A 25,449-nucleotide genomic window follows, 5' to 3' on the forward strand; every position below is an offset into this window, starting at 1 on the left:
TAATTCAAAGCTATTACATATGGAGGATTTGCTTCAATCTAAGTGCATGATTTGGAGTGAAATAATAATTTCTGTGGTACAGAGGAGAATGCTAAAGACAATCCTGCATTTTACAGGCATAACTGCAAGTCAGTAATCAGTTAAGTACCATAATCCTCCTTAGAGGGTAAAATCTTACTTGACCTCCAGCTATATACAGCACATGATAACAGCATTAAATTGTAAAACTCATCAGTACTCTTCCCAGTAGTCTTCACTTTAGGTCATCGCCTGTCAAAGTTGAATTGGTGGGTCTCGCTTAGTTTTGAGATGGCTCTGAAGATTCCAATTTTTTTAATGTGGCTGAAATTTCGTTATATAGGGGAATAATTGTGTATGCAAACCTTGGCAAAGCTGCAATTATTGCAAGCTTCCGAATGTAATTTTGCTGAGCCTGGGAGATTAAAGAAAAATACTTTCCAGCCAGGATTTGATGCATTCTTTTGGACAGAATGCTCTCCAACTCCCAGATGTGCAATGGCAAATAGAAAGGTAAAGCCAGATAGTACATTTAGCAAAACTGCATTTTAAAACATGGTCATATTCTTAAAATAGGCGTATAAAGCAGTAGAAGGATAATCTGTGGATTTAAATACTTTGCTATTCATTGCAGTGTTTTCTAAGAAGTGGTTAAATGATCTGACGTTGAAGTGCTGTGTTCTGCTGCACTGTTAGTTGAATTGAAGATTAATGACAATTAAATAAATTGCTATAATATTTTCATTTATGATGACTACACAGTAGCCTAATTGATGCTTGACTGCCTTCACAATTTCTAGACAAAGTCACTGAGTCAAATGTCTTACTTCTAAACATTATTGGTAAAATAGCCGTGATTAATGTTTTTTTTTGCTTATATCCACTCAGGAAAAGGAGCCCATCAACATCCAGGGAACACAATCGAAAATACGACCAGAGGGATGAGAGAGTAGATTCATCACAGTATGCACTTTTGGAAAGTGCAATGCAACGATCTCCTACAGAATATGCAGATCGTGACAAACGATCCCTGCGGGGGCCACGGACTTATGATGATTCTGAACACATTGAGCACAGAGAAAGTAGGGACTCCAATCGTAGAAGTCGAAGAAGGTCTCAAGAGTGCAGAGATTTTGTAGATGAGGATATTGATGTACAAACTAGGGATGAATATGAAAGACAAAAGCAAGAGGAGGAGTACCAAGCTCGTTATCGCAGTGATCCAAATTTGGCTCGTTACCCAGTCAAACCTCAACCGTATGAGGAGCAAATGCGGATGCATGCTGAAGTATCTAGGGTGCGTCACGAACGAAGACATAGTGATGTGTCGTTGGCTTATACAGAGATGGATGATGCACAAGTCTCAATGCATAGAATGGAAAGGCAGTCGAGACAACGCTCTGCATGTGACCGTAGAGTTCCTGTGCAAAATCAACGTTCTTACTCTGTGGAAAGAACTCAAGACATGCAAGGGTCAAGTCCTGGTTGGCAAAGGACCCCAAATCACAGTCCACCGACACCTCGTCGAAGTCCGATCCCATTTGATAGGAGTAACATGCGCAGTTCAGAGTCATTGCGGAAACAACACCATTTGGATCCAAGTTCTGCTGTTAAGAAGACAAAACGGGAAAAGATGGAAACCATGCTACGAAATGACTCGCTCAGCTCAGACCAGTCTGAATCGGTAAGGCCACCACCACCCAAACCACACAAAACCAAGAAAGGAGGTAAAACACGCCAACTGTCATTGAGTAGCTCAGAGGAAGAACTTGCATCTACTCCAGAATACACCAGCTGTGATGATGTAGAGATTGAGAGTGAAAGTGTCAGTGAAAAAGGTAAGCATTAAGAGACTTTATTTCACATTTTTGCTGGGTTAAATTATTATCTAATTTTAATTAAGTTAATATTGTGCAGATGTAGATTCAAAATTTCGCAGTTTGATTGCTTAGATCAGACTGTTCACAAATTTGATCCTTGTCCATTGCGTATCTGCAGAGCAGTAAGGGGTTGACAAATACCATTAGCTTTGATGGGTAAGCAATTGAAAATATATTCATGACGACCTTTGCTGGTCATTGTCCAGTTATGCTTGCTGGACAATGGGATACTGTATGTGAACTTGAAATGAGCAGAGGGCTGGGATCAGTCATGTGCCTCTGTATCAAAGAACAGAAACTGGGATTGTTCTTAGAGCAGTTAAACTAAGAGGAGATTGGATAGAAATGTTTAAAATGTTGAAGAGTTTGGATAGACTTAAAAAAAGGAAACTTTCAGCAGGTATTAGGGATAGTCAGTAATCAGAGGGAATAGTTTAAGGTGATCTGCCAAAAAGACTAAAGGCGATATGAGAAAATACTTCTTGCAGTAAATGGAAAGGATTTGGAATGAACTGCTTAATAGGAAACATTTGATCATTTAAAAAAAATCTCATTAATACTTGTAAGAGAAGATAACAATACCAGGACTACACAGAAAGAGCCAAAGAGTGGGACCAATTATCATTTGAAAAACCCAACATTGACTTAGCGTGCTAAGTGCCTTCCTTTTCTCCTGAGTTATTTTACACAGAAACTCAGATGAGGTATAATTGTGCATTTGGGACCATTGGAATAAATTCTATTCAATATTCCTACTGTCTGGTGAGGAAGGAAAACATTGGCAATGGAATTCTGTGATTCAAAAAAAAGGATTATTTTGGAAAATGCAGTTTTTTAAAATCAACTACAAAGATATACAACCATCATTTCCAGTTTCAGAATAGATTGAAATGTAAAAACTCATTACGAAGCCATTTCTTAATGTCTGCACTGCTATTTATTCTGCTAGATTATCTTCAATCATTTTCATTTTGTGTTGTTACATAAACGTGTTCTATAGTTTGTGAATTGTACAAAATGTGATGCAGCTCTGTGAATTTATCATTCAACCAACTGATCCATATTGCCCAGGTAGATCAAGTTCCTATCACTAGTTTGCATTGAATGAGCAGATCTCAGCTAGGTTAACAGTTGTTTTCCACTTGGAAGCATAAGAAGAGGCATAGATTAGGTTGAGTTTTGATGCCTCACCATTGAAGAACCTGCTAACATGCATCATCCAGGCATGCAAATGAATGCTGTCTGAAGCACCATTACAAGGACTGAGTTTGTTATGCCAGGAAATGACAGCATTTATAGTTATTGGTTACCTCTGACTATGCTTTTTCTGCCATTTAATTAATTGGATTCAAAATAAATTCAAAAGCAATTATTATGATGAATGAAAAGCCTGTGGCCTAACTGTTTGTATAAGAATGGTATCTTTTTAAATGTTATTGACAACAGTCATTAGAATGTTCAGAAGAAACCTGTGGAGAACCTGTCATTCCTGTATACCTGGTCAGAGTGGAAAGGTGAGGGCTTAGCAAGATATAGACCACCCTATGTAAAGTAATTGTGTATTTTAGCATGCCTCAGTGTTTTGTCTTGATCTGGAATTTTCAGTTCATAATGTATCAAGTTTGGATAATGTAAAGCTAAACGCTCCTGTATGCCTGCATCTCAGCTGTCCTTGATTTGCTAGTAGATACAGACCTACCTTCTTATCACAATCTATTTAAATAGATATTCTTCTGGTTGCAACAAGAAGTGAAGTCCCAGTTCCTACATGAGTACTAACACAATATTGGGTTCCACATGTATGTTGAGAACATCAAGCTTTACTTTTGCATTGCATCTTATCGCTTATTAGAAAGACCAAAGCTAGTGCCTCAGTCCTTGCCACGAATTCCTCTCACCAGCCACACTCTGAAGTGGAACCAAACTGTTTGTAAAGATTTGTGTCCTATTTGAAGCTGAACTGGTCATCTCTTCCTATGTTGTTTCCATCAACAAGACAGTCTATTAATACTTCTGTAACTTTGCCCATCTTTGTCCCATCTTATTACATATGCTGAAGCCTTCTTTCTTTGAGGTTTCTACTTCTTGGCTTGAATATTCCAATGCTTTCCTGTCCAACCTCTCAATTCGAACCTGTCCAAAACGCTGCTCTAATATAATCTTCTATTCCCGCTTATGCTGACAGACCCTTATTGACACTTAATAAAAACCGAAAGAACTGCAGATGCTGTAAATCAGGAACAAAAACAAAATTGCTGGAAAAGCTCAGCAGGTCTGGCAGCATCTGTGAAGGGATAAACAGAGTTAATGTTTCGGGTCCGGTGACCCTTCCTCAGAACGCTTCCTCAGTTCTGAGGAAGGGTCACCAGACCCGAAACGTTACCTCTGTTTTTCCCTTCACAGATGCTGCCAGACCCGCCACAGCTACCTAGAATACACCTCCTCCCACCCACGTTCCTGCAAAAATGTCATCCCCTATTCCCAATTCCTTCGCCTCCACCGCATCTGCTCCCAGGATGAGGCATTCCACTCCTGTACATCTCAGATGTCTTCGTTTTTCAAGGACCGCAACTTCCCCCCCACAGTGGTCGAGAACGCCCTCGACCGTGTCTCCTGCATTTCCCGCAACTCATCCCTCTCACCCCCTCCCCGCAATAGCAACCAAAACAGAATCCCCCTCATCCTCACATACCACCCCACCAACCTCCAGATCCAACGCATCATCCTCCGACACTTCCGCCATCTGCAGTCCGACCCCACCACCAAAGACATTTTTCCCTCCCCACCCTTATCTGCTTTCCAGAGGGACCACTCTCTCTGTGACTCCCTTGTCCGCTCCACACTCCCCTCCAGCCATACCACACCCGGCACTTTTCCCTGCAACCGCAGGAAGTGCTACACCTGCCCCTACACCTCCCCCCTCACCCCCATCCCAGGCCCCAAGAAGACTTTGCACATCAAGCAGATGTTCACCTGCACATCTGCTAATGTGGTATACTGCATCCACTGTTCCTGTTGTGGCCTCCTCTACATTGGGGAAACCAAGCGGAGGCTTGGGGACGGCTTTGCAGAACACCTACGCTCGGTTCGCACTAAACAACTGCACCTCCCAGTCGCGAACCATTTCAACTCCCCCTCCCATTCCTCAGCCGACGTGTCCATCCTAGGCCTCCTGCAGTGCCACAACGATGCCACCCGAAGGTTGCAGGAACAGCAACTCATGTTCTGCTTGGGAACCCTGCAGCCCAATGGTATCAATGTGGACTTCACAAGCTTCAAAATCTCCCCTCCCTCTACCGCATCCCAAAACCAGCCCAGCTTGTCCCCGCCTCCTTAGCCTGTCCTTTCTCCCACCTATCCCCTCCTCCCACCTCAAGCCGCACCCCCATCTCCTACCTACTAACCTTATCCTGCCCCCTTGACCTGTCCATCCTCCCTGGACTGACCTATCTCCTCCCTAACTCCCCACCTACACTCACCTTTACTGGCTCCATCCCCGCCTCTTTGACCTGATGGTCTCCTCTCCACCTATCTTCTCCTCTATCCATCTTCTATCTGCCTCCCCCTCTCTCCCTATTTATTTCAGAACCCCCTTCCCCTCCCTCATTGCTGAAGAAGGGTCTAGGCCTGAAACGTCAGCCTTTCTGCTCCTCTGATGCCACTTGGCCTGCTGTGTTCATCCAGCTCTACACCTTGTTATCTCGAACTTTTCCAGCAACTTTGTTTTTGTTCCTTATTGACACTTTACAGTAAAGGTAAATCTTCCCTCTCATTGTAGGTAAATCTTCCAAAACAAGGAGGAAGAAAAACACAAAGAGCTCATTGTTCATGTTTGAATACCACTTTCCCTTTAGGTTTGTAGTATTATCACATTCCATCACCTCTTCAAAGGCAAGTTTCAATGTACATGACTGCATCTTGTCCATGGTACGTATAGGAACTCACCATGTTTCTCTGTCAGCATCTCTCAAACCCCTGTCCTCTATCATCTCTAAGGGAAAGGGCAACAGAGATGTCGGATTTGCAACACTTGCAAGCTTCCCTTCAAGCCGCACACCTTCCTGACTTTGTAAATTTTCACTGAAGCATGGCAATATGTTTACCACAGTGAGTGCTTCAAGAAGGCTGCTCACCACAACTTTCTTTGGGACAATGAGGGAGAGGAAGTAAATGCCGGTCTTGCCAGCGATGCTGACATTCCACAAATGAATCAATAAGATCTGTGGGAATCCAATAAGTTGCTGATGCACTACCCTCTTTCCATCTCCTCCTCTGTGCCCGCCCCCCCCCCCCCCCCCCCCCCAACCCCCATGGAAATCTTACCTACATTGTTGTTTCGTAGCTTGACAAATAGACCTCATATTTGACTATTGCTGTTGAGTTGTTGAGTCATAATTTTAGTGAAATAAAAGCATTTATTTCAAATTTTATTTTCACATTGAGAAATCCTAAAAATCTGATAGATCAGTTGAGGATGTTCAAGAATATAGAGTGAGAGTAGGAAAGTGAAATGTCAGCCATGAGTCCTGAGTAGTAGTAAGTAGTGTAGTATTAATAGTAAGTGGTTTTATTTATTTTAGAGCTATTTCTGTAGTGACACAGCAAATCCTAAAATTACTGTAGGGAGACAATGGCCTAGTGGTATTAGTACTAGACTTTAAATCCAGAGACGTGGATAATATCCTGGGGACCTAGGCTCAAATCCCACCCACGGCAGATGGTGGAATTTGAATTCAATAAAACTCTCAAATTAAGAGTTTAACAATGACCATGAAACCATTGTCAGTTGTCTGAAAAACCCATCCTGTCACCAGGAAAGCAGCCTTCCTTATATGGTCTGGCCAGTTTGTGACACCAGACCCACAGCAACCTCTGAGCAATTAGGGATTGGCAATAAATACTGGCCCATGTCCCGTGAATGAATTAAAAAATACTAGGTGCTCACAAAAAATTGAAATATGACTGGAAAGGACAGGTGTTATGAGATAGCTGAGAATTCTGAAATCTGAACCTTCATTGCACTTATTAAAAAGTCTATCTCATCAAAATTAGAATATTTTGCAATGTAGCAACCTAACTGAATATGACTGGGCACTGCAATTTTATCTTATACCCAAAATCTAAGCCGATCACCTAAGTGAAGCCAGCCACTTGTGTGAGGAGAGTTCTACATCTGCTCCCTCAGGTCTATGTGGACCCAGGTCTGTGTATGCACATCAAAATGCACACTGTCATATACAGCCGTTGTAGACATTTGAGAAATCTGGGACAAATGCTGGGCAATTGCTCAGGTGTGGGATAGAAGGGTGGTATGGTGGCTCAGTGGCTAGCACTGATGCCTCACAGTGCCAGGGACCAGTGTTCGATTCCAGCCTTGGATGACTGTGTTGAGTTTGCACATTTACCTGGACCACACAGAACACGAGTATGGTTTCTCCACACTGGGAATGGTGTGATTTCTTTTCAGGCTGAATAACTGGTTAAAACTCTTTCCAAAGTCAGGAGGCTGGAACACACCATTTGGGCAAGTGTGGGCGTTGTTCTTGGTCTGTTTCCAGTCACACAGATGTTTGAAATCTTCCAGAAACAACTTTTCCTTCTACATTCAAAGGTCAATGATGTTCAGCTCATGTTGAATTGAGTGAATCTTTCATACCTTGATGTGAAATTTTGTTTGAGTTCATTTTCTGTGGATCTTCCCCTTAAACCCTGAAAAAGAAGCACAAAACGAATTCAGGACACGATTCTAGTTACTACACAACAGTTTTACTTCTCTCGTTCTGCCAGACCTGTAAATCCCTGACCCACGCCGCCTTCCTGGTTGAATTTGGAACTCAGTTCCACTATTTATTTACTCTACTCCCAGTTATCACCATCCCTCTACTGTGGCTGACTTTCGTTCTCCTGCTGTTAGAGGGGAGGGAGGAGGAGACAGTGGAGGGTGCCAGTCCTTGAGAAAGAGCAACCTTGTGTAAGAGAAATTATAAACACAAACATAAAGTGAATTTACTTCACTTTTATCCAGAATATCAGTATCCATGACTGGGCTGGACTCAATTAACACCAACATAAACAGTACACAATGAATGTGGGTCAGCCCGGATGTGATTAACTGAAAAATGCATTCACTGTAGTTACTTATGAATTTGTTGGTGCTTCCGGAGAATGGATGTTTGACTGAATTCCCTGTCTGCACACAGGGCAGGGGAATGGGCTGTCATCAGTATGAGTTTTCTTGATGGTTGGTGTATTTGCAGAGTGGACCATTATATATGTCTAGCTTCCTTCTTTATACCCTTTCTTTAAACAATCCAAATTAAAAGGTCATGTCTCCACAAAGTGTAACACAACTCAAAATCTGAAAGGAAATTTACTAATTTCAATCAACTCTCTTTAAATATTTTTAACCAACCTGTTCAAACATTAGGATACAGATACGGATCAGGTGGAACTCAAACACAGACTTTCTGGCGCAGAGGTACGGACACTATCACTGTGCCACAAAAGCTCTCATAAGTGATGTTTAATTAAATAAAGCTGTTCACCTGTGTATCCTCTCAATATAGTTAATATACAGTTAACCAGATGATACTTGTGAAATTAAACACAGCTGTGCCATACCAATAACTGAGTGTGCGAGTATGAGCTTATATCCTTCACTGGGAGGGAGTTCCAACCTAGGGAACTAATGGCTAATCTGTTTGGCTGGTAGCCCATTAGCAATGCCAGCCCTCAGTTATGTGCACTGCTTGGACTGCAACTAGTCCTTGGCATGAAGACAGCCACATCCAGCTTCAGGGAAATCCTTGGTTTTGGATTGGGAAGATTTGGGGAGTGGAGTGAGGTCTGCTATTTTAAGAGGCCTGGCAGGAAATGACAAAAGTGAGAGGGATATCTTGTATGGGAGAGGCTGGGGTGCCACTGATGTGCACAGGCCACCTCCAAACCACATGCACCCCCTTTCACCATTTCACCAATCTGGTTTAAAAAATTACTTTCTTTCTTCCACCTGCCCTATACCACCTGTCTACACCCACCCTCCAAAGAGCATCCTACCCAGACTCCTCACTCTATGGTGTAACCCTGCATTTATCATAACTAATCTACCTAACCTGCGCATCCCTGGACACTACCAACAATTTAGCATGGCCAATCCACCCTCTCTGCACCCACATCTTTGGATTGTGGGAAGAAACTAGAACACCCAGGCAAAATCCACTCAGACACTGGGAGAATGTGCAAACTGCATAAAGATCATAGCCCAAGCTGGAATTGAACTGAGTCCCTGACACTTTGAGGTTACAGTGCTAACCACTGAATCACCATGTAAGGTAAGGACACTACCAGCATAACAAGACCACCAAATTACTTTCAGTCCATTTGCTACGAGACACGTCTAGTAGAAAGTGGGATTTCATAGAATCGTAGAATCCCTACAGTGTGGAAACGGCTATTCGGCCCAACAAGTCCACACTGCCCCACCGAAGAGCATCCCACCCAGACCCATTCCCCTAACCCTGCATTTACCATGTCTATCACACCTCAACTAAACATCCCTGGGCACTATGGTCAATTTTAGCATGGCCAATCTACCTACCCTGCACATCTTTGGATTGTGGGAGGAAACCGGATCACCCAGAGGAAACCCACGCAGACACGGGGAGAATGTGCAAACTCTACATAGACATTTGCATGAGGGTGGAATCGAACCTGGGTCCCTGGGGCTGTGAGGCAGCAGTGCTAACCACTCAGCAACCTGGCTGCCCGATTTGAACCCAGACTTGTGGCCCTGAGAGAGGGGTAATGCCACTCTGTAATATTCAGGTAAATTGTTAATCCGCTCAGTTGTCTTTTTAAAAATGAGTTAGATATTGACTTCGATGCCCACCCTCCTACAGTAGGTTAGGTGGGTATGAACCAGTAGGCTAGCTACTCATCATATTTTATAACCCATGCTCACTGAAAACACACCTCACTAAAAGGTTAAAATAAAATAAACACCAGTTAATGACAGTTACACAGATCCTGTTTGGCCTTCAGGAGCATTTGCAGTTCTTCAATCAGTTTGTTACCTCAACACTGTGGGTTCAAACCTTTAAAACGGGCAAGAAAGGGTCTGTGCTGTGTTCAAATTGTCCTGCTGGGTTCGTGTTTCCTTACTATGTCATTCACCCCTTACCCACCTCACCATGTACGCCAATGGGCAAAACTTGGATCTATCAGAAATGAGAGTGAGTCTTGGCATCTGGGTCCCACCTACTTTTTTAAAAATTGTCATTATTTTCCTGATGTCACAAAAATTTAGCTCTTTATTTGTACAATGAATGTATCCTTGAATCATAATTCTTATTGAAGGTATGTCTGATGACAAACTTGGATCAAATAATCATAGCATTTTGAAAATCTTTGAGAATGTTTTGAAAATTCCAGCACTGTTAATGATAAAAACACTGAGAGAAAACCTGTTATAATTCCAGCACACTTATGTTATTATATTGTGGAACTGCTTTGAATCCCATGTTGTAGACTTAAGATTCTGTCCATGTATTGCTAAAATGATCCAAGTTATCCTCAATGCAGAATGATTTTGTTGATCAGAAGATTGAGGTCAATCTATATTGATGAATGGAATCTTCTCCACTTTAGACAGTGCAGCAGGTTTTTCGCTAGAGCTTGTTACACTTGGGATTTTCACTGATTTAATATGGGAGGAATTTTATAATCAACTTTTAATTAAGATATTGTCACTAGGATAAGTTTAGTTTACAAGTTCGATTTAAATGCACGGAACAATTTAGTATGAAAATACACATTGGACAGAATTTCAGGGTTAGTCCAGAGTTGTGCTTGTTGTGTGCCAAACCAGTTTGAGGCAGAGAAGGTGATTAACACATTCCACACAGGAAATTGGGACTTACATCAACTCATTTGACACCGACACCTTCATCCCTGTATTTGTTGCCTCCAGACCTAACTATTCCAACACAGTCATGGCTGATCTCCCATATTCTCCCTGTGCAAATTTAAGACCATTCAGAATGTTACTGCCTATGTCTTAATTCACATTAATTCTGTTGATCCATCTCTTCTCTGCATTCACTTACAGGTTAATTAATGCGTCTAATTGAAAGTTCTTATAAGTATTTCTATGGCCTTGCCCCTCCCTACATCTCTGTAATATCTCCAGCTTGATAACACTCTTGAGATACTTATGCGCTTCTGATTCTAGCTGCTGGAGTGTTTCAGATTTTAATCTCCCCACCACTGGTGGCCGTGCCTCCAGCTACATAATCTCTCAGCTCTGGAAGTCCCTCTTAAACTCTTCACCTCATTTTAATTCTACAAAATAGTCTTTAAAAGCTACCTCTTTGACCGAGCTTTTATCCATTGTTATGTCACATGATTTTGTTTTATAATGCTCCTTTGAAGCACCGTGAAATACTTTAATAATTTAAAGATACTATATGAATGAAAGGACAGAATTTTACAGTCACCCATCATGCTGTGGGGCCGAGTAAACTGCCTTGGACATCCTTCCCATTGCTCTCCTGTGACCTGTCCACAAATTTACAAGGGGCAAATGACGTTCAATGTGGCTTTCCAACCATCATCCCAGTTGTGGTCCTTAACTGGCCAATTTTGAGGCTAACAGGAGGAGTATTACTGTACTGGAGCCTTGTACAGCAAAGAGAACAATGCTGTCAAAGGCCCCTTTTCCAAATTAGATACCTTCCCAACTCCTCAACATCTGCTCCCCAGAAGATGTCCTCTCTCCTCCCCTTGTCACTTCATCCTTCAGGGCCTGACCTTCTTTCCGTGCACTAACAGCCCCATATTTACCTTGTCCTGGATTTTAGGAATTGGAATCTGGAGACTGCTTGTGGTCCTAGCCTGGGCCCCTTCTGCCGCTGACACTGCTGGAACTACCTGGCTGCCAGCTAATCACTTTGGCCTTCAGCTCTCTGAGGCCACAAAGATGTGGAGGAAATGACATTAAGTTCTTGTCTTCCTGAAGGAAGTTGAAAAAAAATGTGTAGAAGTCTTTAGTGGAAGTTAAATACAGAAGTGTTCTTCCATAAGGTTAGCACTAATTAGTTTTAGAGAATTTCCTAGTCAGGAAGTAATTCTTTCACAACTAGTTCATTAATTGTGATGTAATTGGCCTTTTCATATTTTGAGAAGTGTTTCCAAGTGACCTACGTTCATAATGTTTTGTTTGTTCACACGTGTGAACTAATTAATTTGTTTATACTTAATTTTGTCTCACTCAAATGCTTATGACCCTTCCTTTAGGCATTTGCAATACACAATTTCATACCATGGAGAATGCATTGTAATAATCCCAAGGATGTTCTATTGTATGACTGGACATTTGACATCAACTTTATTGTGGAGAACATCAGATGTATTTATGGAAGAGACCAATGACACTGAGATTGAGAAAGCAATGAGCTGTGTTTCAAGCTTCAGACTTCCAGCAGTAACTCGCACATAAACAATTGTTTATTGTCCACAATCTTACCAAATCTGAACAGATACTTGTTTGTTAAAACTGCATATTGTCCATTATCTATTTACTGAGGTAGGTGAAAAGGTGCTGCTTTCTTTCCTCCACCATTTTTAACTTCACTTTTGGTGCCACTCATGTTTACAATTGATTCAAAGTTACTTTAAAAAAAGGCCTTTAACTTGTAAAAGTTTCAGAAATCCACCCAAGCACTAGGTTTGCAATTTGTTGGTAGCTATAGTAAATTTACTTCCATCTCAAGCCAAAAGGGCTAAAAGTGCCAGAGGTTCTCATCATTACAGGTGCCAATTTTCAGCCAATTTAATCTGCCCCATGTGATATGGGAAAACGCTGAACACACTGGATACTGAAAAGCTATGGATCCTGACAACATTCAGGCAATAGTAATGAGATTATGCTGCAGAACTTGCTGTACCCCAGTCAATCTGTTCAAGTGTAGCCAGAATACTGATATCTAGCCGTCAATGTGGAAAGTTGTCAAGGTTTGGCCTTACACACAAAGCAGGACCGATTCAACTCAGCCACTAACTGTCCCATCTCTCTGCTGACTCATCGGCAAAGTGATGGAAGGAGTTGTTGACAACACTAATAAAAAACTGCACTTGCAATTGTGAACCAAATTAGTGGATTAGTTGGATTATAATTTGAAATTGAAGCTGGAGAATTTTCAAAGTGGATAAAATTTATTTTGAGGCAGAGATTTGATGACATTTTGCACTTCATCCCAAGGCAAAACAAAAAGCCCACACCACTTTCTTAGAATTGTTGACATATGCACTACTCGGTTCTATTGGTTTTAGACACATTATAGGTAATATACCTTTCAACAAAAGACAATTTGATTTGACAAATCATAGATATGACACTTAGTGCTCCTCCATCATGCCTAGTGGATGAATAGCAAGTTAAGTAACCTCTCAATAGTAAAGGGTGATGTCATAGAGTAATATGATGAAGAACTTTTGGAAAGCTGATGACAAAAGCCTGATGTATATTCTTTACAGTTCAGATTAATGTTGCATGCTGTAACCATGACACATAACCGGAAACAGTTACTGCATTCTGTAATCTTGTTTAAAGATATTTTTTGTGGAATCTTGGCATAAGATGGTCTAAATATTAATTTGAGGAGATTTTGAAAAGTTGTAACTAAATTAGTATTGTGAAATAAATACTCTGACAGCTAGAACACTTGCTTCTATGGCAGAGTCAGAAATTCAAGCTTATTTTTGCTGCATTTTGAAGTCTGCACAGACCTCTGAACCATTGTAAACTCCCTGGGATTCCTGACAGAGGCTATTAGATTATCATATTAATCATAATTAATGACAATATTTTTATGCAGCAGTCATCCCACTCCTGCCTGTGAAAGTAAAATGAGCAGCAGTCTAAATTCTATGTGCTCATCCTGTTCCCATATACCTTTATCACTATTTTATTAAAATACAGATCTAATTAACTATTGACAATGTTTCTGCTTCAGTTGCTCTTTCAAGTTGCGCATCTTAGAACCACCTCATCTTCCATGTAAAACGTTTTCCCTGGCTCTGTCATTAATCTCTTGCATTTTAACATTACTGAGGAGGAAACCATATGTAGTTGGGATAATTCCGGAGATGTTTTACAGTCAGCTGCCTTGATAGGCCCCTGCACGTTTGGATGCATCAGGGGAAGCTGTCCTTGGCACATCTGTCTCTGAAGGCAGGCTGTTATACATGTTACTTCATCTGTTGAAGCATTACCTGCTTATGATAGTGCTTCGTCATTTCAACCAAACCCATCTAAGCAACCCAAGGGCAGCTATCACATTAGGCTGTCACTCAACATTTCAGCAAGCCTGATTAAAAATGTAGTGATCTGTAAAACAATTACTTGAGGCTGTGGAGGAGGCCTACAGGAAGCTTCCTTTATGGGGAGAAATGTCGAGCCAGCAGGAGCCTACTGAAATTGGTCAGGATATGAATGTAATGAGCAATATTGCTACACTCAGTGAAGAATAATGTAGCCTAGTCATTCAACCTCTGTTCAGACTATGCATTGCATGGATCACGGTGATTTTAGATGCTAGTGAGTTCATATACAAAAAGTCTGCCAAAATAATCTGTAGACCTGATCAAAGGAAACCCTGTAGAAATAGAATAAGAGTCTGTTTAGAAGAATTTGCTCTGCTTTCTGCTTAAAATTAAGGCATATGCTCGAGGGAACCCTTGTAAAGAGACTTCTAAATTTTGATGAATCAAGGTGGATTTCAATTCTGCCATACATTGTCACAAAAATACAATCTCATTTACTTTTGCTTTAAACAGATGTTGCGAGAAAATGGAGTTAGCTGAGGACAGCAATTCTTTTCCTTTTCTCCCCTCCCCCAGTTAGACGTACTCCGGGTTCTTGCAATTCATTTTATTATGTGGTATCATACTTTGACACAACTAGGACAAATCAGAGGCAATTCAACAGAATTCTAATTATCCTTGACCGTTAATGGAGGAGTTTCCTTTGATGTGGAATCCTAATAATTTACCATGTTTTGAAGACATTGCTAGCTCAGATTTACAAGAGAAGTTGAATTTAATTTTCAACAGAACAGTAGCTGAGATTAGTGAAGATAATTACATGCAAATACAATTACTTTGTACAGGTTTGATAGATTAGAAATTACTTGAAATTTCCAGTGCTGCAAACTGGTGGGTTAATAGATTCATTGTCATTTAGATTAAGTGGCCTCTAAAGTGCTCACTTTGAAGTTTTGTTAAAAGACCATTTTTCTGTTTTCTTCATTCCAGTAACATTGTCCATGTCTACATTGAGGCTGTAACCACCCTCTGAATTTCAGAATCGTAACAGAAGTGGACTCTTTCTTGACCCATTTCTGTGTCCTCACATTTTTAAAATGCATAGGAACATAGCAGGAGCAGAAGTGGACACTTCAGCCCTTCGACCCTGTTTTGCCATTTAATATGACCATGGCTGATCTTATCCTGGTCTCAATTCCACTTCCCTACCTGCTCCCCATAGTCCTTTATCCTGCTTTTCGTCACAAGTATAGCTGTTTCTTTCTTAAATCTGTTTATTGATTCTGCCTCAACTGCTCTAATTTGTGGCAGTCAGTCCCACAAATTCACAACCCTCTGAGAACCCTTCTCGGTTTTGAACCTACCTCTTCTCGTTACATCTATGACCTCTTGTTCGAGGCTGTCCCACAGGAGGGTTATCTGTTCAACGTCCCCCTTATCAATCCCCCTTAATATTTTATACACCTCAGTCAGATCCCTCAAACCCAAATTGTTCAACCACTCCTTTTTAATTCCTGGGATCAACCTGGTGTACCTCCTCTGAGCTGCCTCCAGTGCTACCACATCCTTCCTCAAGGAAGGAAACCAAAACTGGACACAATATTCCTGGTGTAGGTTCACAAATGCCTTGTATAATTGTAACAACACTTCTTTACTTCTATACTCCAGGCCATTTTCAATAAATGCCAGGATTTCATTTGCCTTTGTTATTATATGCTGCACTTACGTACCTAGTTTCTGTGTGTGCACGTAAAATAAGTTTGTTGTGCAGAACAAAAAGTTAGGGTAGGAGATGTCATCAGTTTAATTTGTTGCTTAGATTTAATTATTTGAAAGCAAGCCATCCGGAGTCCGAGGAAAACAGTTATTTAAAGTTTTGGCAAAGATCTGCAGCTCGTGTTGTGGGTGAAGTTGTTGACTTGCTTGCCGAACTGACTTGTTCTCGTTCAGATGTTTCATCACCATGTTAGGTGACATCATCAGGGCAGCCTGCAATGAAGCGATATTATTCTACTCCGCTTGGAACTTATGCTGTCTGGTCCATTATGGTGAATAGTGTCATTTTCGGTTTTGATCTGTATGGGTTTGTGTATGGGGTCCAATTCTATGTGTTTGTTGATTGCATTACGGGTGGAGAACCATGCCTCTTGGGAAAGCCCAAGCCAAACATAGACACGCACGGGAATTCCTAGAGGCATTGTTCTCCACCCATAATGCAATCAACAAACACATAGAATTGGACCCCATACACAAAGCAATACGGATCAAAACCGGAAGTGACACTACTCTCCATAACGGACCAGACAGTATAAATTCCAAGCAGAATAGAATAACATCACTTCATCAGAGGCTCCACTGATGATGCCACCTAGCATGGTGATGAAGCGTCTGAACAAGAACAAGCCAGCTTAACAAGCAAGGCAACAACAAAAACAGCTATTATTTGGACACAATTTTTAAGAAACACCAATCAAAAAAAAATTGGAAAAGAACTTCCCAACAAAGCATTGATGATCAATAAATATACTTATTTCTTCCGTCACTGAAAGTGGGTGGAGATAACGTATTATCTTACGTCTGCTCTTGTGATGCATTTACAGGCATGGTGACCTCTGCATTTAATAAGGTTGAAGGGTGGCAAATGGAGAACAAGTTCACCTTTTATTCTCCATTATAATTGAAGGATAGCAGGTAGAAGGATCCATGGGTGAGATGGTCTGATAGGTTTTAGGGGACAAAGTGGTGGGTGGGCGATGTGTTGATACTATCTGTTGTAGGGGCTATAAAAGACAACGGGAACTATTACACTTCATGTCAAGCTATGCACCTGCATCAGGTGTCATAGGTTGTGGGTACAGAACCATAGAGTGACATTGAGGATATGAAGGGATCTTAGGGCATGAGTTGGAATGGAACAAAAACAAAGTTGCTGCAAAAGCTCAGCAGGTCTGGCAGCATTTGTGAAGGAAAAAACAGGGTTAATGTTTCGGGTCTGAGGAAGGGTCACCGGATCTGAAACATTAACTCTGTTTTTTCCTTCACAGATGCTGCCAGACCTGCTGAGCTTTTCCAGCAGCGTTGTTTTTGTTCCTGATTTGCAGCATCCACAGTTCTTTCAGTTTTTATGTGTTGGAATGGGTTGGCATGGAGGGTATGAAGAGTCTTAGATAAGATCCAGGGTTGAGTTGGCATGGAACAAACATGCGAGTGCTTTGGAGGCGATGTGACTTGAGGCCTGGAGAGAGGATTTCTCATTTTATTGATTTTTAGAAACATCCCAGTGCTTGAGTAATGAGGCAAGTTTTCTGCCCACCCAGCAGCCTCTCTACTCATTTCAGCCCAACTTCCAGGGAATTCCACTGACTTAGAATGAAAATCCAACTTGTGGACCACTTTCTGCTGATTGGGTTTACAAAGTTAGGAAATATCCTGACAGGAGTAAAATTTCAGTGCTAACAGTTGGCTGAAAATCATCATTGTACTACTGCTGTAATGCATCATAATACTTGTCTATCTGACTCACCAAGAGCTAATAGTTTTCACATCAGATATCATGAAGACCACCAAAATTAATTTGGGTGTAAGGTCATTCCCCATCAAATGTCACTATCAGCTGGCAGAATATCTTCACATATTATTTAATTGCTGTACAATAGTAAATATAACAAATGTTCCTGAAGTATGTATTTCCTTACTTAGTGATTTTCTAAAAACTTATTTTCTTAACAACAGTGGCCCATGTTTCATTGTGTCAATGACTAGATTGATGTATTGAATTATTTATTTGCCCTCTAGTTGTAAAAAAAATGGCAGTTGACCTAACATGCATGGCATTAGCTATCAACTGTCCAAGGATGTTTCTTGGTAATATGACAATATAGCTAACAACAACAGGAATATAGTTTGGAATCTGACTTTAACTTCACTATCTCCCCACTCCACAAATTATAGTAGCTTCTTAAGCCCAGTCAACTTAATTGAAGACCTGCTTAACCAGATCATGTATATCAACACATTGGCTACAAAAGCAGGGTAATCATAGAATCCTGGCAGTGGAAATAGAGGCTATTTGGCCCATCGAGTCAGCACTGACCCTCCGAAGAGCATCCCACCCTATTGCCATAACCCCACATTTACAATAGTTAACTCACCTAGCCTACACGTCTCTGCATACTATGGGGCAACTTAATATGGTCAGTTCACCTAACCTGCACATCTTTGAACTGTGGGAGGAAACTGGAGCACCTAGAGGAAACCTGCGCAGACATGAGGAGAATATGTAAACTCCATACACATAGTCTACCCAAGGCTGCAATTGAACCTGGGTCCCTGGCACCAATGTGAACTACTTTGCCACAGTGCCACCCTATAGTAGTGTGCCACAGTTCTTTCCAATAAACTCTCTTAATAATATTCACAAATGCCCCCTTAGTCTTGCCAATAAAACTAAAAGGCTATCATCCTAATTATTATAATGTTCTTTGTCTCAGTGGCCTAGAATATATGGACATTATGTTACTGTTCTATAAGTCTGAGAATATTGTTTTCAATTCTGGACCTAAGAGAGGCTATGATAGCCTTAGAGTTTGTTCACCACAGACCCACCAGACTGGTACTGATGAATAGGTTTCTAGACTAAGACTATCTTCCCTTGAGTATAGAACATAAAAGGTGTTTAAATTGAAGTGTTTTAAGATGGCTAAAAGATTTGATTAAAGAGAAGACCTCTCCTTAGGTGGAAGAATTTATATCCATGGCCATAAACTTAAAATTAGGCCCATGCAGAAAGGGAGCTTTTGGGGAATGAGGTGTATCAAATCAGCAAAGTGTTCAGTAGGGAAATCTTTAGGTAACGGTGATTGTATGTAATTAGGTTTAGATGGAAAGAACATGGTACAATCCAGAGTAAAAATATAGAATTGGAGGAGGACCACGTTCAGTGGCTTGAGACCAGATCTATCCTAGATAATTTGGAATTGAAGATTAAAAGGCAAAGCTGCAACAGAACGATTGTCTGCTTTGAAAAGGAGATGGTGCGGATTGTCATATTAGATGAAATAAAATAAAGTATCTGCAATAGACTTCACGTAAGAAGACATGCTAATTAATAAAAGCCTTCAAGACAGATGATCATTTAATATCCTCTTGGAACTGTCAATCAGATTGTGAATTTAATGCTTTCCCCTTGCACACTAAAATAATGGTAGTTTGTTGGAACAGTGAAGCAATAATTCTACTACAAGGACTTGTTAGTGGTGACAGGATTGGACAGAGTCAGCATGGATTTATGAAAGAGAAATCATGCTTGATGCATCTGTTGGAATTTTGAGGTTGTAACTGGTAGAGTTGATAAGGTAGAGCCAGTGGATGTGATTTACTTGGACTTTCAGAAGGCATTTAATAACGTCCCACATAAGAGATTAGCAAGTAAAGTTAAAGCACATGGGATTGGAGGTAGTGTACTAACATGGATAGAGAACTACTTGGCAAAAAACGGGTAGCAATAATCAAGTCTTTTTTCCAAGTGGCAGCCAGTGACCAGAGCAATGCCACAGGGATCAGTGCTTGGATCCCAGCTATTCATTATATATTAATGTTTAGATGAGGGAACCAAATATAATATCTCTAAGTTTTACCAGGCTGATCCTGGGATGGCAGGACTGAAGTATAAAGAGAGACTAGATCAGTTAGGACCATATTCACTGGAATTTAGAAGAAAGCGGAGAGATCTCACTGAAACCTATAAAATTCAAGCAGGACCTGACAGGGCATATAAAGAAAGATGTTGTTAATGACTGCAAAATCCTGAAATAGGATCACAGCCAACGATGTCTGTAAGCTGCACCTGTGTGCAGCTGCTCTGATATTTCCATGCACAGCAATCAGCATTGGCATGCCAATCACGGCATTATCTTCTGTTCCAGAAGTTGCTGTTGCACACAGACCTCAGAGGCCCATGCAGTAGGAATGAAAATTAGAGAGAATGCTGGTCCTAGTCTAAGGACACAGAATAGTCCATTTAGGACTGAGTTAAATGGAAATTTCTTCACCTTTGGAATTCTTTCTCACAAAAAGTGGACGAGGTCAAAACATTGAATGTATCAAGAAGATAGACATACTTCTTAGGGCTACAGGAATCAATGGGTATGGGGAGAAAGTGGGAACAGGGCACTGAGTGGGATGATCAGCCATGATCATGTTAAATGATAGAGCAGTCTCAGAAGGCTGAATGGCCTACTCCTGTTCCTATTTTCTATGCTTCTATGGTAATGCTCCGGCTTATGCCAACAAACAACAATTGCAAGAGATAGTAGGAACTGCAGATGCTGGAGAATCTGAGATAACAAGGTGTAGAGCTGGATGAACACAGCAGGCCAAGCAACATCAGAGGAGCAGAAAGGCTGACGTTTCAGGTCTAGACCCTTCTTCAGAAATGGGTGAGGGGAAGGGGATTCTGAAATAAATAGGGAGAGGGGGAAGGCGGATGGAAGATGGATAGAGGAGAAGATAGGTGGAGAGGAGACAGACAGGTCAAAGAGGCAGGGATGGAGCCAGTCAAGGTGGGGAGTTAGGGAGGAGATAGGTCAGTCCAGGGAGGACGGACAGGTCAAGGGGGTGGGATGAGGTTAGTAGGTAGGAGATAGGGGTGGGGCTTGAGGTGGAAGGAGGGGATAGATGGGAGGAAGGACAGGTTAAGGAGGTGGGGACGAGCTGGGCTGGTTTTGGGATGCGGTAGAGGGAGGGGAGATTTTGAAGCTTGTGAAGTCCACATTGATACCATTGGGCTGCAGGGTTCCCAAGCAGAATATGAGTTGCTGTAACTGCAACCTTCGGGTGGCATCGTTGTGGCACTGCAGGAGGCCCAGGATGGACATGTCGTCTGAGGAATGGGAGGGGGAGTGAAATGGTTCGCAACTGGGAGGTGCAGTTGTTTAGTGCGAACCGAGCGTAGGTGTTCTGCAACGCGGTCCCCAAGCCTCCGCTTGGTTTCCCCAATGTAGAGGAGGCCACAACGGGAACAGCGGATACAGTATACCACATTGGCAGATGTGCAGGTGAACATCTGCTTGATGTGGAAAGTCTTCTTGGGGCCTGGGATGGGAGTGAGGGGGGAGGTGTAGGGGCAGGTGTAGCAATTCCTGCGGTTGCAGGGAAAAGTGCCGGGTGTGGTGGAGCTGGAGGGGAGTGTGGAGCAGACAAGGGAGTCACGGAGAGAGTGGTCCCTCCAGAAAGCAGATAAGGGTGGGGAGGGAAAAATGTCTTTGGTGGTGGGGTCGGATTGCAGATGGCGGAAGTGTCGGAGGATGATGCATTGGATCCGGAGGTTGGTGGGGTGGTACGTGAGGACGAGGGGGATTCTGTTTTGGTTGTTATTGCGGGGAGAGGGTGTGAGGGATGAGTTGCGGGAAATGCGGGAGACACGGTCGAGGGCATTCTCGACCACTGAGGGGGGGATGTTGCGGTCCTTGATAAACGAGGACATCTGAGATGTAGTGGAATGCCTCATCCTGGGAGCAGATGCGGTGGAGGCGAAGGAATTGGGAATAGGGGATGGCATTTTTGCAGGAAGGTGGGTGGGAGGAGGTGTATTCTAGGTAGCTGTGGGAGTCGGTGGGCTTGAAATGGATATCGGTTTCTAGGTGGTTGCCAGAGATGGAGACAGAGAGGTCCAGGAAGGAGAGAGAGGTATTAGAGATGATCCAGGTGAACTTAAGGTTGGGGTGGAAGGTGTTAGTGAAGTGGATGAACTGTTTGAGCTCCTCGTGGGAGCACGAGGCGGCGCCGATACAGTCATCAATGTAACGGAGGAAGAGGTGGGGTTTAGGGCCAATGTAGGTATGGAAAAGGGGATTGTTCCACGTAACCTACAAAGAGGCAGGCATAACTTGGGCCCATGCGGGTACCCATGGCCACCCCCTTTGTCTGTAGGAAGTGGGAGGAATTGAAAGAGAATTTGTTGAGGGTGAGGAGGAGTTCGGCTAAGCAGATGAGGATGTCGGTGGAGGGGGACTGGTCGGGCCTGCGGGACAGGAAGAAGCCGAGGGCCTTTAGGCAATTGCAAGCACTGATTTGTTTCAACTCAGAGACTGTTTCAATTTAAAAAAAAACTAAAGAGCAGGGAATTTAAATATCATGACCCCTTGACATTTCCACAGAACTTGTTAGCCTTTTACACATGTTTAAATCCATTCATAAAAATCCTCAGCCACACATGGGGAAACAATTCACTCCAGTGAAAATGGAATCAGTTTGAACTCAGCATTGAATTCAAGTGGTCGTGTTAGGTTCAGGAAACTCTCAAGTGTGAACTTCATCCTGATTCCTTTCCACCATTGTGAAAGTAAAATTTGTGGGAAATGGGATTAGGACTTCTGAATCCAGAATCCAGACACCATTTTTGATAAATCTCACAGTCACCATGGCCCTGCAAATATCTGCGCCAGTGATGAGGAATGCGGTTTGTGATGGGGATTGAAGACAATAACTTCAATTCACTCCTCAATTAAATGGGGATAATTTCTGCTCAGTCAATGCTAGATGTGGAGCAAGCAGCCTGACAAGTTTGAGGTGGGTTGAAAGATGAGGGAATGGTGAGATAGAGCTGGGTGTTATCATTGAAGAAATGGAAATGAGCAATTTGTTTTCTATTAAGTAGCAGTCAACCACTTAACAATCCTGCAAGTGGCCATTCCTAATTCATATTTCAACTCCTTTATCAAGATTGTCAAGATGGACTTGAACATGCTTTTAACTTTAGAATCCTTCAAAGCCACTTTGGAGAGTCTTTAACACTGAATTTGTCTGCTGAAAATCACCTGAGTGCCATAATCAAACACACAGACATCAGGAGCAGCACAGAGAGCTGCAGGATTAACTTTTTTCTCTTCTTATAAGATGCAACTCATCAAGCCATCCTCAATCCAATGGGTGTGGTTGTGCTAAACTATTGACTAGCTAGTGCCGTAAATACACTGACATTGGAGACTGGGTAGAACCTGTCTAAACTGTTTTCACATAGAAAATTTACTGTTGGCATATTTATGTAGAAATAGCAAGAACTGCAGATGCTGGAGTCAGAAACAACACCGTATGGAGCTGGAAGAACACAACAGGCCAGGCAGCATCAGAGGAGCAGGAAAGTTGACGTTTCTGGTTGGGACCCTTCTTCAGAAATGTAGTTATTTTTGAAGTGACAGGCAGATTGTTACTGTACTTCACCATTGAATTACCTGATACAGCACTTCCCCAAGCTGACAGATGATTTGTAACATGACAACATGACAGACTCCATGTTTTCTGCATTTTCAGTTGTCCTTTCCTTTGCGATAATCCTGAAATTATAAAGGAAGGAATGTCAGGAGTCTTTTATTGGAGAGTGGTGTAACTTTCAAATGTAATAATTACCGTAGTTAACTGCTTTAAGATATCAACTACATTAGGACCAATTCAAGTTACTGTTGTCATGAGATAAGTCTCAATATTTCTTTAATAGTTTCTACGATGAAGTTGCATGTAAACTAACATAGACTCAACAATGCATTTAGAATATACCATGACTTGTGAGAATAAGGTTAAGATGTTAATAGCTGACTTCACGATGAGTGAGATCCTTGAAACATACGCCAACCTAGGAATAAGAATTTAAATAGTGACTTCCATACCCTCTGGTACTGCCAATAGGATTTCCGGAAAATGATTTAGTTTTGATTTAAAGTCCACAGTAGGCAAACATGATAGCCAATTTGCACGCAGCAAGGTTCTTTTTAATTTGTTTGTTGAAGTGGGCATTGTTGGCATGGCTAGTATTAATTGCTATAACTGAATGGTTCAGCCATTTCAGAGGGCAGTTAAGAGTCATCTCCCATCTCCATTGTTGAGCGTATAAAGTCACAAGCAGGCCAGGCCAGGTAACAATGGCAGATTACTTTCCCTTAAAGGATATCAGTGAACCAGATTTTTGTTTTTACAATCGACAGTGATTAAATGGTTGTCATTTAGTTAGCCTGTTTTTTTCCGGATTTTTTATTGAATTCAGAGGTCACTACCTGCCATATTGTGATTTGAACCCATGTTCCGTAACATTAACCTGGCACTACGTGCCAGTGCCATTACCACTAGCTCAGAATACCAGGAAGAAATACAGGCAAAGTTTGATTTCTTCAAATTTTATTCAAGTTATTCACTTATGTCCTGTAAGAAAAAACAATATTTGTTTAAAAGGTGTGAAATTTGCATTATTTGGGGGAGGCAATGGCCTTGTGGTATTATCGCTGGACTGTTAATCCAGAGACCCAGTAATGTTCTGAGGACCCGGGTTGAAATCCCACCTCAGCAGATGGAGGAATTTGAATTAAAAAAAAAAGAAATCTGGAATTGAGTGTCTAATGATGATTGTGAATCTATTGCCACTTGTTGGAAAAGCTCATCTGGTTCACTAATATCCTTCAGGGAAGGAAATGGCCATCCTTACCTGGTCTAAACTACATGTGACTCCAGACCCACAGCAATGTGGTTGACTCTTAACTGCCCTCTGGGCAATTAGGGATGGGCAATAAATGCTGCCTAGCCAGTGACACCCTCATCCCATGAATGAATTTTTAAAAATTATTGATGTTCAGAGCGATTTAGATGTGCTTATAGAAGATATGCAGAAAGTTAACGCGCGCACATAGCAAGTATTAAGGAAGGCAAATAAGACTATAAGAACTAGGAATAAGAGTACGCTGTTCAGCCCCTTGAGCCTCCTCCCCATGAGTAGGATCATGAGTTAACCAACATTCCTCAAATGCACTTTAGAACATAGAACATAGAACATTACAGCGCAGTACAGGCCCTTCGGCCCTCGATGTTGCGCCGACCTGTGAAACCAATCTGAAGCCCATCTAACCTAAACTATTCCATTATCATCCATATGTTTATCCAATGACCATTTAAATGCCCTTAAAGTTGGCGAGTCCACTACTTTTGCAGGCAGGGCATTCCACGCCCTTACTACTCTGAGTAAAGAACCTACCTGTGACATCTGTCCTATATCTATCACCCCTCAATTTAAAGCTATGTCCCCTCCATCATCCGAGGAAAAAGGCTTCCACTGTCCACCCTATCTAATCCTCTGATCATCTTGTATGTCTCTATTAAGTCACCTCTTAACCACCTTCTCTCTAATGACAACAGCCTCAAGTCCCTCAGCCTTTCCTCATAAGACCTTCCCTCCATACCAGGCAACATC

General features: G+C 41.8%; 1 protein-coding gene across 3 annotated transcripts in view; it reads left to right on the forward strand.

Moving 5' to 3' along the window:
• LOC109916756 (regulating synaptic membrane exocytosis protein 2-like) overlaps positions 1 to 25,449 on the forward strand; it is a 913,938-nt gene that overhangs the window by 430,832 nt on the left and 457,657 nt on the right. For all 3 annotated transcript variants that reach the window (XM_048595802.1, XM_048595803.1, XM_048595804.1), the window contains one exon: positions 907 to 1,856. In XM_048595802.1, coding sequence (XP_048451759.1) covers positions 907 to 1,856 — 950 coding nt within the window. The remainder of the gene's footprint in view (positions 1 to 906; positions 1,857 to 25,449) is intronic.

This window comes from Rhincodon typus, chromosome 4 (genome assembly GCF_021869965.1).
Source record: "Rhincodon typus isolate 14 chromosome 4, sRhiTyp1.1, whole genome shotgun sequence".
Lineage (NCBI taxonomy): Eukaryota > Metazoa > Chordata > Chondrichthyes > Orectolobiformes > Rhincodontidae > Rhincodon > Rhincodon typus.